The sequence below is a fragment of the Anabrus simplex genome, chromosome 3, assembly GCF_040414725.1.
Source record: "Anabrus simplex isolate iqAnaSimp1 chromosome 3, ASM4041472v1, whole genome shotgun sequence".
NCBI lineage: Eukaryota > Metazoa > Arthropoda > Insecta > Orthoptera > Tettigoniidae > Anabrus > Anabrus simplex.
In genome coordinates, this window is record NC_090267.1 from 3,984,451 (window position 1) to 3,997,423 (window position 12,973).

General features: G+C 42.8%; 1 protein-coding gene across 1 annotated transcript in view; it reads right to left on the reverse strand.

Moving 5' to 3' along the window:
* Nucleotides 1–222: 222 nt before the first annotated feature.
* The window catches only part of LOC136866907 (gastrula zinc finger protein XlCGF57.1-like), a 125,587-nt gene continuing 112,836 nt past the window's right edge, over nucleotides 223–12,973 (reverse strand). The window contains exon 4 of the mRNA XM_068226895.1: nucleotides 223–2,174. Coding sequence (XP_068082996.1) covers nucleotides 1,205–2,174 — 970 coding nt within the window. The 3' untranslated portion in view covers nucleotides 223–1,204. The remainder of the gene's footprint in view (nucleotides 2,175–12,973) is intronic.

Consider the following 12,973-nt stretch of genomic DNA (forward strand, 5'->3'; position numbering starts at 1 on the left):
AATGGTAATTAATTGGAGCTTATGATGATCTGGTTCAATATATATTATAAAAAAACAGTACAATTACAGTTAAATACATTGATACACCAGGTTATTAGATAAATAGCATGGAGAAGCAACAAGAAGAACTCCATTGGATATTTATTAGCAATGTTTCGATCTCAATTTGAATTTTTATAATATATCACAATCAACAAAACAGTGATTTTTAAACTTGTAGAAATATTAATTCATTATTTTGTAATAATATGGGTTACTTTTGTGACTAGCCATTTTTATTTAATTTTTTAAATATTATAGATATATTAACTTTCGATCTTTTACTAAAATGGGTGATTTTTTTGTGAAAAGTAAAATTCTAAACCAAATTATGAATTGAAAAAATGTAGATTGTCCAGGTTCCGCGTGTGATTTCTGCTTAAATGTAACGCATTTCTCTGCTCAATTTGGAATATTTTCTTTAATACCTTGAAATTTATTATCCAAATGAATTGTTATTGACCAACTTCCATCCCTGTAGCTATTTCTTCTTTTTGCTGAAATCCGGTTTTCTAATAAGTGAGTTCAGTTTACATATCTATTTAAAACTTAATTCATTCACTCTGACAAAAAGATATATTTTAGTTACATGATTAATCTAATTAACTTAATAAGGGTACAGATAAATTCTTAAGAATACCTGTATAATGTCTGTAGCATTTACTAGTACATAAACAAAATCTTCATGAACACTGCCAGTAAATCCCAAATATTACATATCTTCAGAAAATAAACAAATTATTTTCCAATAGTTAAAAAAGTTTCCCCATTTCCGAGCTGCTACGTCCGTACTGAATATAAGGGCAGTCTTCACATCTTCCAGAACACACTTTGCATTATAAGTTAAGATTATGTGCAAACGATGGTAAAACTACTTCTGGTGTTGTAAATGTTCCCGAACGTGATACATAGGAACCAAAGCCTGCGCTTGAGCACGAATTCTCTTCCACACACTGCACAGGATTGACAAGTCTCTGCTACATGAGGGAAGAAATCCTGAACGCTGTCGCTATTTGTTAAAATCTCCTAAAGAATGAATGGAAGGGCTGCAAGAGCAGCTGTTTGGCGGATGTATAGTCACAGAAGTTTCAATAGTACGAATTTCTCCAGAGGCGAATCTGATGGTGATCCTGAGTGCAAACTTCCTATCGTGTGCAATACAGTTTTAAAGTACATCTCGATAATGAGATCTCATGTGTTTCTTAACACTACCCTTACTCGCGAACGTACGAGTGCACAATGTACATTGACGTGGCCAGTTTTCATTGTGAATTGAGCGATGTTGTTTCAGATAAACCTTGCTTGAGAACGGCTTGCTGCAAATATCACACGAGTGTGGCTTCACAGTGGAATGAACTGCCATGTGAGCTATTAACTGACCCCGATGACCGAACCTTTTTTTACACGTATCACACTCTAATTGCCTAAGACCAGCGTGTGTCAGCTTATGTTTTGAAAGACGCTTTTGGTTATGAAACTTACGGTAACATACATCACACGCATGCGTTTTTTCCTTTGAGTGAACTGGAAGATGCTCCTTGAGAGATGAACGTTGCGTGAAAGCTCTCCCACAAACAGCACAAATGAAAGGTTTGTCGGGGGAATGAGTAAGCTTATGCTTAAGAAGGTAACTCTCACAAGTAAAGGAAAGATTGCACATACTACATTGAAACGGCTTATCAGTAGAATGGATTAAAAAATGGGACTGAATATGACCCCGCCTTGAAAACCCCTTGCCGCACATGTCACAATAGTATAGCTTCTCCTTAGAGTGTACGAGGATGTGCTTCTCTAGGCATAATTTTCTAGAGAATGCCTTACTGCATTCCTCACAGCGGAAGGGTCTCTCACTCGAGTGAGTAACCATGTGGCCCTTGAGACTCTTTTGACATTTGAACGACTTATTGCATTTACTACAATGGTGCGGTCTCTCTCCAGAGTGCGTGAAGACGTGTTTCTTCAGATTGCCACTTGACGAACACCCCTTATTGCAAATTGTACACACGTATGCTCTGTTTTCAGAGTGAATTAACATATGACCTTTAAGGTAGTCTCCCCGAGAATATGATCTACCGCATATTGTACAATGGTGCGGCTTTTGTGGAGCCTTCATCGATGTTGCATATTTCTCCACACTGAAATATAAAAAAAATTGTTATAATTTCTAAGTAGGAAAATAATTTAAATGTAGAAATTAAGTCAAAATCAAAACTACCAATGTATTAATCATACGATAATATAACTGTATATATAGCTTAACTACTCTTAGACAGTCGAGTATTGTTATATTTGACTTGCACATTTGCTTTCATTTTTCTTTTTATGTGATGCCAGCTTAGCAATGAGCAATGAATAAAGTCGAGTATTGTTATATTTGACTTGCACATTTGCTCCCACTTTACTTGTTAGGTGATGCCAGCTTACCAATTAATAACTTCAGTTTTTAGCTTCAACGCTAATTATCTCGAGACAAGTTAACATTTTTAGGAGTAAAAGTACCTTCAAACTTTAATGTTGATTACCTCAGAATGTAGAATTGCATGATATTCCCCTAATATGAAGTGTAGTAATTCTTTGTGTTCAATTCCCCATCTCCTTAGAAAATATCAAATACTGTCACAAATAATTAATTGACTTGCTTAAAAGCAAGACATGAAAGTAGCAAGAATGATTGCTGGTACAAACAGGTGGGAACAATGGCAGGAGGGTATTCGGAATGAGGAGATAAAGGCTAATTGAGGAATGAACTCCATGGATGAAGCTGTACGCATAAACCGACTTCGGTGGTGGGGTCATGCGAGGCGAATGGAGGAGGATAGGTTACCTAGGAGATTAATAAACTCTGCTGTGGAGGGTAAGAGGAGAGGGGTAGACCAGTCGACAATGGTTAGACTCGGTTTCTAACGAATTAAAGATAAGAGGTATAGAACTAAATGAAGCTACAACACTAATTGCAAAACGAGGATTGTGGCGACGTTTAGTAAATTCACAAAGGGTTGCAGACTGAACGCTGAAAGGCATAACAGTCTATAATGATAATGTAATGTATAAAAAATTGAGCGATTATGAGTTAAAGAAATCTTTATGGAGTACTTGCAAATAGCCAGTAAGACAACCAGTGCATTATGGACCCAATTCTTTATTATCTAAAACATCATTAAGTATTCAGAATTGTAACATCCACCCAATGGGGGAAATCTATAATATATCAAAAGACCCAGAAGAATGTTCGAAAATATGTAAATAAGACATTTCACCATGATTATGGCAGGTATGATAATGAACAACTTTGTACATCAATATCGAATACGAAAGTAGTCAAATTTTCCGGATGGCCTGATCAGTATATATTATACAAGCAATACCTAGTTTCAATTCAACATGTTACTTTACCCGAAAGCAAGCCTGCATACCTCAGGCGGCAGAGCGCCAGGCGGCAGGCTCCGGCAGACGACACAATTCCTATCCCTGCCGTTAAATTGGGACGCCATTCAGTTCATTCCTAACGCAGTGGAATTACTGGAAACTGTGGATTTTAATCTTCACTTTGCTCGAAAAAATTGACGGTGGCTATTTTATGCAATTTTTTGATGTGTCAAGATCCTCAGGCTGGCTTGCTAATGTGATTAGTTTATGTCATATGGTGTCACAGATTTTTCGGTGTGTAACTGACAAATTTGAATATAAACGTAACTATAATAGCCCACACACGTTAGTCCTCCCTGGTAAAATAAAATAGAACACGCAAGTCGACAGGCAGTCGACCTAAACAAAACAATATCATAAATGCCTCCATGTGAAAGGGAAAACTCCTGACTGATATACGGAGAATTCATACACGTTCAAGTTGGTGTAATTTTATTAGTGCATAAGGGACGTTGTTTCAAATCATGTTGTTTACTAATACAAGAGGCGTTGAATATAAAATGCAACACATGTTACTTCTCGGTCAATTTCGGTTTAAAAAGTGGAGGTATGTTTCGGACATCTTCGGACAACGCAGGACCTCACACAAGTCTGCGCATCCAAGAGGAACTCGCAAAACTTCAGTGGACTGTTCTTCCTCATCTGCTCTACAGCCAGGATCTAGCATTTAGTTACAAATTTAACAAGACATTTATGTGGAAATATCTGACGACTTTGCTAGGGAGGGGTATAGTTGATGGAGAAAGCATACAAGCTAGAACCCTTGTCCGATCTCAGGCTAGAAGTAAATAAATACTGGCACCAACCGTTCACAAGGCAGGACATCCAGTGCCTAAAAGCAAAGTTCAGCTAGCAAATGGAGCAGATATCCCTAGAGAAACTAAGAATAAGTACTACTCCTAGACCGTGGAATTTAAACAAGAACTTTTTTCCTCAACAAAGAAAAGCTTGTTGTTAAGCATTTAGGTTCATGAAGGACAACTAGGTAAATTATGATATTTTTATATTAAAATACCTTATGTGATACTAGAGCCTGCTTTATATTTAAACATCCATCAACTAGAGTTTCTGAACAGTTTCTACTGCTTACACTCTAACACAGATGACAACCCTTACCGCCTTTGGAAATGACAACACTGTGCGACACAAAAGAACAGTGCCTGAAGCTCGACCGTTCACTTTACGATGTGTCAGATCCCGTTCATTTATCTCTCTGTTTAGTGTTATGAGAGAATGGTTGCGCTTCCTCATAAAACAGTAATCATCACTACCACCACCCCTGTTTTTTGCAATCTGCTTTACGTCACACCGACAGAGAAAGCTCTTATGGCGGCGAAAGGGATAGGAAAGGCCCATGAGTGGGAAGGAAGCGACCATGACATCAATTAAGGTACTGCCCCATCATTTTCCTGCAGTAAACATTGGACACCACGGAAAACAATCTTCAGTGGGATTTGATTTGACTATCTCTCGAATGCAAGCTAAAGGTACGTAACCCAAATACACAGCCACATTTCACCAAAATAGAAATGGCACATCTCCTTCTCAACTTGACTTCCAGAATCAAGTGTGCGCATCTTGAACACCGTAATACTGAAAATTTAATCAGCAGCAGCTTGGTTGATATTAAACTGGTGAAATTACTTGGCAAGTGTAGCATACTAACACTTTGATATGCTATGATTTCTCCAGTATCTAGCAAGTGAAAAAATCATGTCATATCGTTATTTAAGAATGTATTTTTCCAGGTGTCTGGTGAAGATAAGAGGCAAATCACACAGAATTCACAAGGTGTTGCACATAAATCAAACACAGACAGGAAAGATACATTGACGCGCACGCAGACTTCCGAAGTGAGCTTAAAGCCGATTTGTCTTGCCATTACAACAGCAAGCTGTGCAGAACACCTATTTCAATTGTTGCCTAAAAAGTCCTTTCACCAGGTACTCAATGTGTTAGTTATTTGGACCCAGCCTACAAGGAAGCTATATGCAGAATCAAAGAGGATCCATGATCACAAACAACAGATAGCCTTTGGCGTTCTGTAGCAAACTAGATTATTGGAAAGCTTAATTCCGATTCCAGGTGCAGGACTTGACTAATGTACACCAAGCAGGACACAGTGGTTCAAAGTGAACAACGTGCTTGACCCTAATGAAGATAAAGCCTGGAGGAATCTTCTTCACACATGGCCGATGGCTGGTATTAGAGCAACACGACCATGCACTAGTAAACAGTGTAACAGGAATGTAATGTATGTTGAATTATGAAGGTCAAATGAAGCTTTTATCTTCGTGAATTGATGGGCACTGAAACATTGTGTTCTCACATATAACAATATAATGGGATTTACAGATTATAAACGTTGATAATAGAGTCTTCGTGTATGATGATTATATAACCCGTTGTATTTAATGCGAATATCGACGGTTAGAAATGTATGTATACCATGTTTATGAGATAATGCAGGAACCGACATTCTGCTACACGTTGGCACTTGAAGGTATTTCCGCCCTACTGTCAGGACCACCGGAGCTACACTGTACTGTATGATAGAGTAGTCACTCTGGAAAAACGATCCCGAGGTGCGCACATCATCTACAAAACCCGTGGCGCAACAGCCCTGAAGAACCATGTTGACGGGGTGGAAGGAGTACCTTTGGTTGTAGCGCTGTTCTACATTATGTTATGTAAAAGAAAGAACAAGCCATCACTGGTATATGTGTTTGACTGTACAGTTGAAGGTGTGCCGTAAAACTACCTCTATCCACGATCCGTATCCATTTATACAGGTGAAAGTTATATGTTGACCAACGGCAACAGTATGCAAAGATATTGGAGTTACGAGACCCAATAATGGTCTTCGTTTTCCGCGATTGTTGGTTCGTAACCATGATGACTATTTCATTAGATTTCTATATGTTACATCCATGAATATATCCTCTTGTCTATTTAAAATCCTGAAGCTAAGATATAGTTCCAGGAATTATGTGCGAAGCTATACGGGGAAAATGCAATTGATAATCTGACCAAACCAAATGGACTGTAAGCATTTTTTCGGCTCATTACAACTCAACTTGATTAGATAACTGACGCCATTTAAATATTTATTTGGAAAGCGGAAAAGTGCGAACTAACTGGAAAAATCCTCAATTCATAACCGCAGATTTAATTTTTTATCATCGTGTTGGAGATGTTAAAAAATATTCTATTGTACGAGCTTAGGTGTTATGAAGATAAGTGTTTTTTATCGCAGAATTAACGTGAAAAATTCAAGGGAACGTTATAACGATTGTAATTCCCGCCACAACTATTTTTACTGTAAACACATTCTAAGGTTCTGGAGAAGATAATGCATAAACAAATTGTTGAATACTTGGAAAAACATTCTATATTTGATCCCTTAGAGTCTGGTTTTAAGAAAGGACAGAGTACTGCAACGGCACTAATCAAAATCACGGATGATATTACACGGGCTACGGACAAACGAAAACTGACTATACTTATCCTTTTAGACTTTAGCAGTGCGTCCGGCACTGTAAATATGGACATATTGTTAGCTAAGTTACCAAAACTTCACATGGCTCATTCTGCTATTCAGCTCTTCGGCTCATACCTCAAAAACAGGCGACAGCGAGTTGTATCAAACATGAAGACTACAGAATAAAGAACTAAGCTATTTGGCGTTCCCCAAGGGTCTATTCTTGGACCTCTTTTATTCTTAATCTATATTAATGACATTTCTTCTCATCTGAACGACTGCAACTATCATCTTTATGCTGACGATCTTCAGATATACTGACACTTTAAAGTCCCCGATATTGACAAAGCAATCCACCATACGAACTCGACTTTAAATTCAATTAGCTCGTATGCTGAAGATAACTGCCTATTAATTAACCCGAATAAAACGCAATCTAGACTTTTAAATACGCTAAACATCATACAACAGCCTAACCCCATGCTCTGTTGTGAAACTATACCTTTTTAGAAGTCTGTAAAAAACCTAGGCGTTGTCATGAATGACACATTAAACTGGAATGACCATATAATAAGTGACTGCAGAAAAGTATATGCATCTCTTCACCCCGTAAAAATGAAACAATTTATTCTTCCACACAGCATGAAAATAAAACTTATTCAAAATCTCATTTTTCCACTACTTTATTCCTGTGATGTCGTATAAACCGATGCAACTGCAGAACAAACTATGAAACCTCAAAGGGCAATGAAATCTTGCATACGATTTACATTTTCTTTGAACTTTGGGTCACATATTTCCCCTTATTATGAGAAGCTATCCTGGCTGAAAATCGATCAACTAAGAAATCTACATACTGCGACACTAATTTTTCAACTTCCGAACGAATCTACACCTGAATACCTATCCTCAGATTTTACCCTTATGATACCGGTTAATCGTTCCTCTGTATACAGCTACTCTTTCCAAGTGTCTGGGGCAAGGCTATGGAACACACTCCCTGTCAGTATACGTAATAGCACTTCAACAGTCTCATTTAAACGGTCTTGTCGAGATTTCCTCTTAAATACGTCATCAGCTTGTATGAATGTTAGTGTGTATGAGTGCAAGTGTGATTTAGAACTATTGTTAGGTGATTTAGAAGTAGATAGGCTAGATAATATTAATAATTAAAAATAACAATTATAATCTGTTATAATATTACTCTATAAATGTAGGTAGCTCCTAGGGACTGTTAATGTTATGTGAGTATGTACTGTACGTAGTGGTTAAGTGTAAGAGAGGGCCGTGAGCCCTAACGTGGCCACATACAAAGACACAAAATAAATAATAAATAAGAAAGAAGCATGAGGTATATGGACAAATTTGTTGAATATTATAATTATGCAACAAATCATTTCTCTAAAAAACTTGTTAAAACCTACAGCAGACAACTATGGTGAATATAATAGTAATAATATGAAATATTTTTGCAGAAGTAAGGGTATAAAGCTAGAATAGACAGTTCCACACAATCCAGAAATGAATCCTGTGTGAGAAAGAATGAATAGAACCTTAATAGAAAAGGCTAGAACTTTATTGATTGAATCTGAGTTACCCAAACAAATGTGGAGAGAAGCATGTATTGTTCAACTTATTTAACAAATAGAAGTCCAACTGTTTCTTGTAACAAATCTCAGAGTGAACTATGGGAAGGTAGAAACCCAATTTATGTAACGTTAGAGTTATTGGTAGTAATGCCTTTAAACAGTTCAGGAGAAAACTAGACCCAAAAACTGAAAAGCTAGTTATGGTAGGCTATGCTCCAGCTGGAAGTTTGAGGTTACGGGATGTAAAAAGAGAAAGATTGTTCTAGGTCACCATGTGATTTTTATGAACATAAATTAGGGAATAAGAACGTAGTACCTGTATCAGTACAGTCTCAAACTCAAGAAGTTACTGTTCAATCAGTTAAAGTCACTATGGGGAATGAAGATGAAGGTAAAGGAGGTAGTTCCGATCAAACTGTAGAAGAGAAAAGAGTTACGAGGAAACCAGTGTGGCATGATGATTATGTCACAGATGTGGATAAGGTGGTTGAAGTAGAGATGCTATTCGCATTATTTGTTCAGTCAGAGGTTGATGTCCCTTCAAGTTACAGTGATGTTAAGTTTTGTAGGGATAGATTACAATGGGAAAGAGCTACTGAGGAAGAGCTACATTCACTAAAAGAAAATCATTCATGGGTAGAAGGAAAGAAACCAAATGAATCACTGAAAGGTGTTGGGAATTGATAGACACTACTCAAGATCATTCTTTGGACTGTGCTGTGTTTTATATCTTTATTTAATATCATTGTGTCATAAGTGTCATATCTTAGGTTTTTAGATTTTTGATAACAACAATAAATAAGAAACGAAACGAGTTACTAGTTATGTCCTCTTGACTGTTCTTCCAATATCACGATATAACTTTGGTGCCGGAAACACGGGAAGAACTACACTCCAGCGCGATGGGCATTATACTAGAGACTAAATAAGAATTGGTTTACTACACGTTCCGTAAGGAGACTACGGGAAAATTGCTGCCGTGGAAATAAAACCTATCACGCCAAGCCATCAACGTACGGTAACATTTCTCGGATGTGTATTTTTGTTCCTGTTAATATCTGAAATACTTAAGGAACTTCCAAATACCGCATAAGGCATAGTAAGATAAAAAGGGGACATAGATAGTATTTGTAGTATAAACGCATAGATAGTTTATTGGTTAAGCTGGAAGGGTAGCCATATTGTTTATTTCCGTCACTTGGAGAAGACTTCACGCACGACTAAGTTACAAGTGCTGCCATCTGCTGGCTTTCCTTGAACTACGTCAGAGTACGATTATTAATAGATCAAGTAACGAAATATTTCCCACGCTATTACGAAGTCCCTATCAAATACACTATTTTACTATAGCAAATTCACGTCTAGAAGTCTAGTATAGAAGGCAGCAACGCGAACACACGACTACACCGATTGAAAAGAAGACGTGCTACGGAAAGAGCAAACATCACACGTCTCGTGGAGAAAGCACGAGAGTTTACTGAGTCTACCTCTCCCGAGGATTACGAGTACTGTAAGGAAAGGTTACAAGAGACTTTGGATAAATTAAGAGCCCTGGACGATGAGGTTCACGACCTCCTGGATGACACCGCGTACGCTGATGACATAAGAACATGTGAGGAATACATAGAGAACGCCAAGCGCGCTATCGTTTGCATTTCACATGGGATGGCGAAAAAACTTGAAAGCGCGATGTCGAATCTTAGTCTCACGAACACACAGACGGTACCAACACTTGCCTCAGCTGTTCCTTCAACCACGTAAAGACTCCCTCCAATAAGACTAGAACCCTTCTCAGGTAATATACAAACATGGGCACGTTTCTGGGAACAGTTCGAACAGTCAATCGATAAGGACACATCACACTCTACTATTAATAAACATATATTTCTGCGGAGTAATTTAGAGGGGGGGAACCGAAGCAGTTGATTGACGGCATCGCAGTGACGGCCGAGACATATGAAGGGACTAAGAAAATTCTTGAAGCTCGCTACGGCGACAAGAATAGAATCATACAGGCCCACTTGGACTACACAGAATGTATTAAGCCCATCCAGTTTGCCACACCGGACGCACTTAATTCTACGTTTATTGACTGCAATCGCCGCATTCAAGCTCTGCGCGCTCTCGGGGAAGATGTGAACGCCCATGGCCGAGTACTTGCACCGAAGATCCTCCGAGCATTTCCAGACGAAATATGCTGTCGCTGGATCATTCACGCAAAGCGAAAAGACCTTTCGGAGGGTAACATTCTCAAACTAATGGAGTTTCTCGGTGAGGAAGTTGACGGAGCGCTTACTACACAAAAGATTCGTGGTGAAGCCTCCATATCATCAAGCTACCCCACTACGGCGGAAGCTCTTCACGTCCGTGCCGATTCTAAAGGCTTAGCAGGAAAAGAGGTTAAGGGGCCGGAACCATTTTGCGTCTTTTGTGAATCGAAAGGTCACTGGGCTCAGGACTGTAAGAAAATCACAAACGTTACGGAGCGAAAGGAGAGGCTGAAGAGAGCTAACCGGTGCTTCCTGTGCCTCAGTCGAGGGCATACAGCGTTCAATTGTCGAAAGAAAGGAAAGGCACAGTGCGCTAACTGCAAAAGGTCGCACCATAAGTCCCTTTGCGACAACGGAAGGAGTCACAAGACCTCAGAAGATCAGGCCAACACAGCTTCTGTAGGAAAAATAGGTATCACCACACTACGTTTCACATTCTTGCAGACAGCTCAAGTAAGAATCACTGGACCTACACGGCTCAGCCGTCAGTAGTATAATTGGATGGTTCGGACGCTTCCACCTCCAGCGGCTCCCAGGGGCCTCCTCCTCCTCCTCCTCCCGGGAGGCCTTTCCAGAGGACTGCTCCTCCTCCTCCTCCTCCCGGGAGGCCTTCCCAGAGGCCTCCTCCTCCTCCTCCTCCGGGGAGGCCTTCCCAGAGGCCTGCTCCTCCTCCTCCTCCTCCCGGGAGGCCTTCCCAGGGGCCTGCTCCTCCTCCTCCTCCTCCTCCTCCCGGGAGGCCTTCCCAGAGGCCTGCTCCTCCTCCTCCCGGGAGGCCTTCCCAGAGGCCTGCTCCTCCTCCTCCTCCCGGGAGGCCTCCCCAGGGACCTGCTCCTCCTCCTCCTGGGAGGCCTTCCCAGAGGCCTGCTCCTCCTCCTCCTCCCGGGAGGCCTCCCCAGGGACCTGCTCCTCCTCCTCCTGGGAGGCCTTCCCAGAGGCCTGCTCCTCCTCCTCCTCCCGGGAGGCCTCCCCAGGGACCTGCTCCTCCTCCTCCTGGGAGGCCTTCCCAGAGGCCTCCTCCTCCTCCTCCTCCGGGGAGGCCTTCCCAGAGGCCTGCTCCTCCTCCTCCTCCTCCCGGGAGGCCTTCCCAGAGGCCTGCTCCTCCTCCTCCTCCTCCTCCTCCCGGGAGGCCTCCCCAGGGACCTGCTCCTCCTCCTCCTGGGAGGCCTTCCCACAGGCCTGCTCCTCCTCCCGGGAGGCCTTCCCAGAGGCCTGCTCCTCCTCGTCCCGGGAGGCCTTCCCACAGGCCTGCTCCTCCTCCTCCTCCCGGGAGGCCTTCCCAGAGGCCTCCTCCTCCTCCTCCTCCCGGGAGGCCTTCCCAGAGGCCTGCTCTCCTCCTCCTCCTCCCGGGAGGCCTTCCCAGAGGCCTGCTCCTCCTCCTCCTCCTCCTCCTCCCGGGAGGCCTCCCCAGGGACCTGCTCCTCCTCCTCCTGGGAGGCCTTCCCACAGGCCTGCTCCTCCTCCCGGGAGGCCTTCCCAGAGGCCTGCTCCTCCTCGTCCCGGGAGGCCTTCCCACAGGCCTGCTCCTCCTCCTCCTCCCGGGAGGCCTTCCCAGAGGCCTCCTCCTCCTCCTCCTCCCGGGAGGCCTTCCCAGAGGCCTCCTCCTCCTCCTCCTCCCGGGAGGCCTTCCCACAGGCCTGCTCCTCCTCCTCCTCCCGGGAGGCCTTCCCAGAGGCCTGCTCTCCTCCTCCTCCTCCCGGGAGGCCTTCCCAGAGGCCTGCTCCTCCTCGTCCCGGGAGGCCTTCCCACAGGCCTGCTCCTCCTCGTCCCGGGAGGCCTTCCCAGAGGCCTGCTCCTCCTCGTCCCGGGAGGCCTTCCCAGAGGCCTGCTCCTCCTCGTCCCGGGAGGCCTTCCCACAGGCCTGCTCCTCCTCCTCCTCCCGGGAGGCCTTCCCAGAGGCCTCCTCCTCCTCCTCCTCCCGGGAGGCCTTCCCAGAGGCCTGCTCTCCTCCTCCTCCTCCCGGGAGGCCTTCCCAGAGGCCTGCTCCTCCTCCTCCTCCTCCTCCTCCCGGGAGGCCTCCCCAGGGACCTGCTCCTCCTCCTCCTGGGAGGCCTTCCCACAGGCCTGCTCCTCCTCCCGGGAGGCCTTCCCAGAGGCCTGCTCCTCCTCGTCCCGGGAGGCCTTCCCACAGGCCTGCTCCTCCTCCTCCTCCCGGGAGGCCTTCCCAGAGG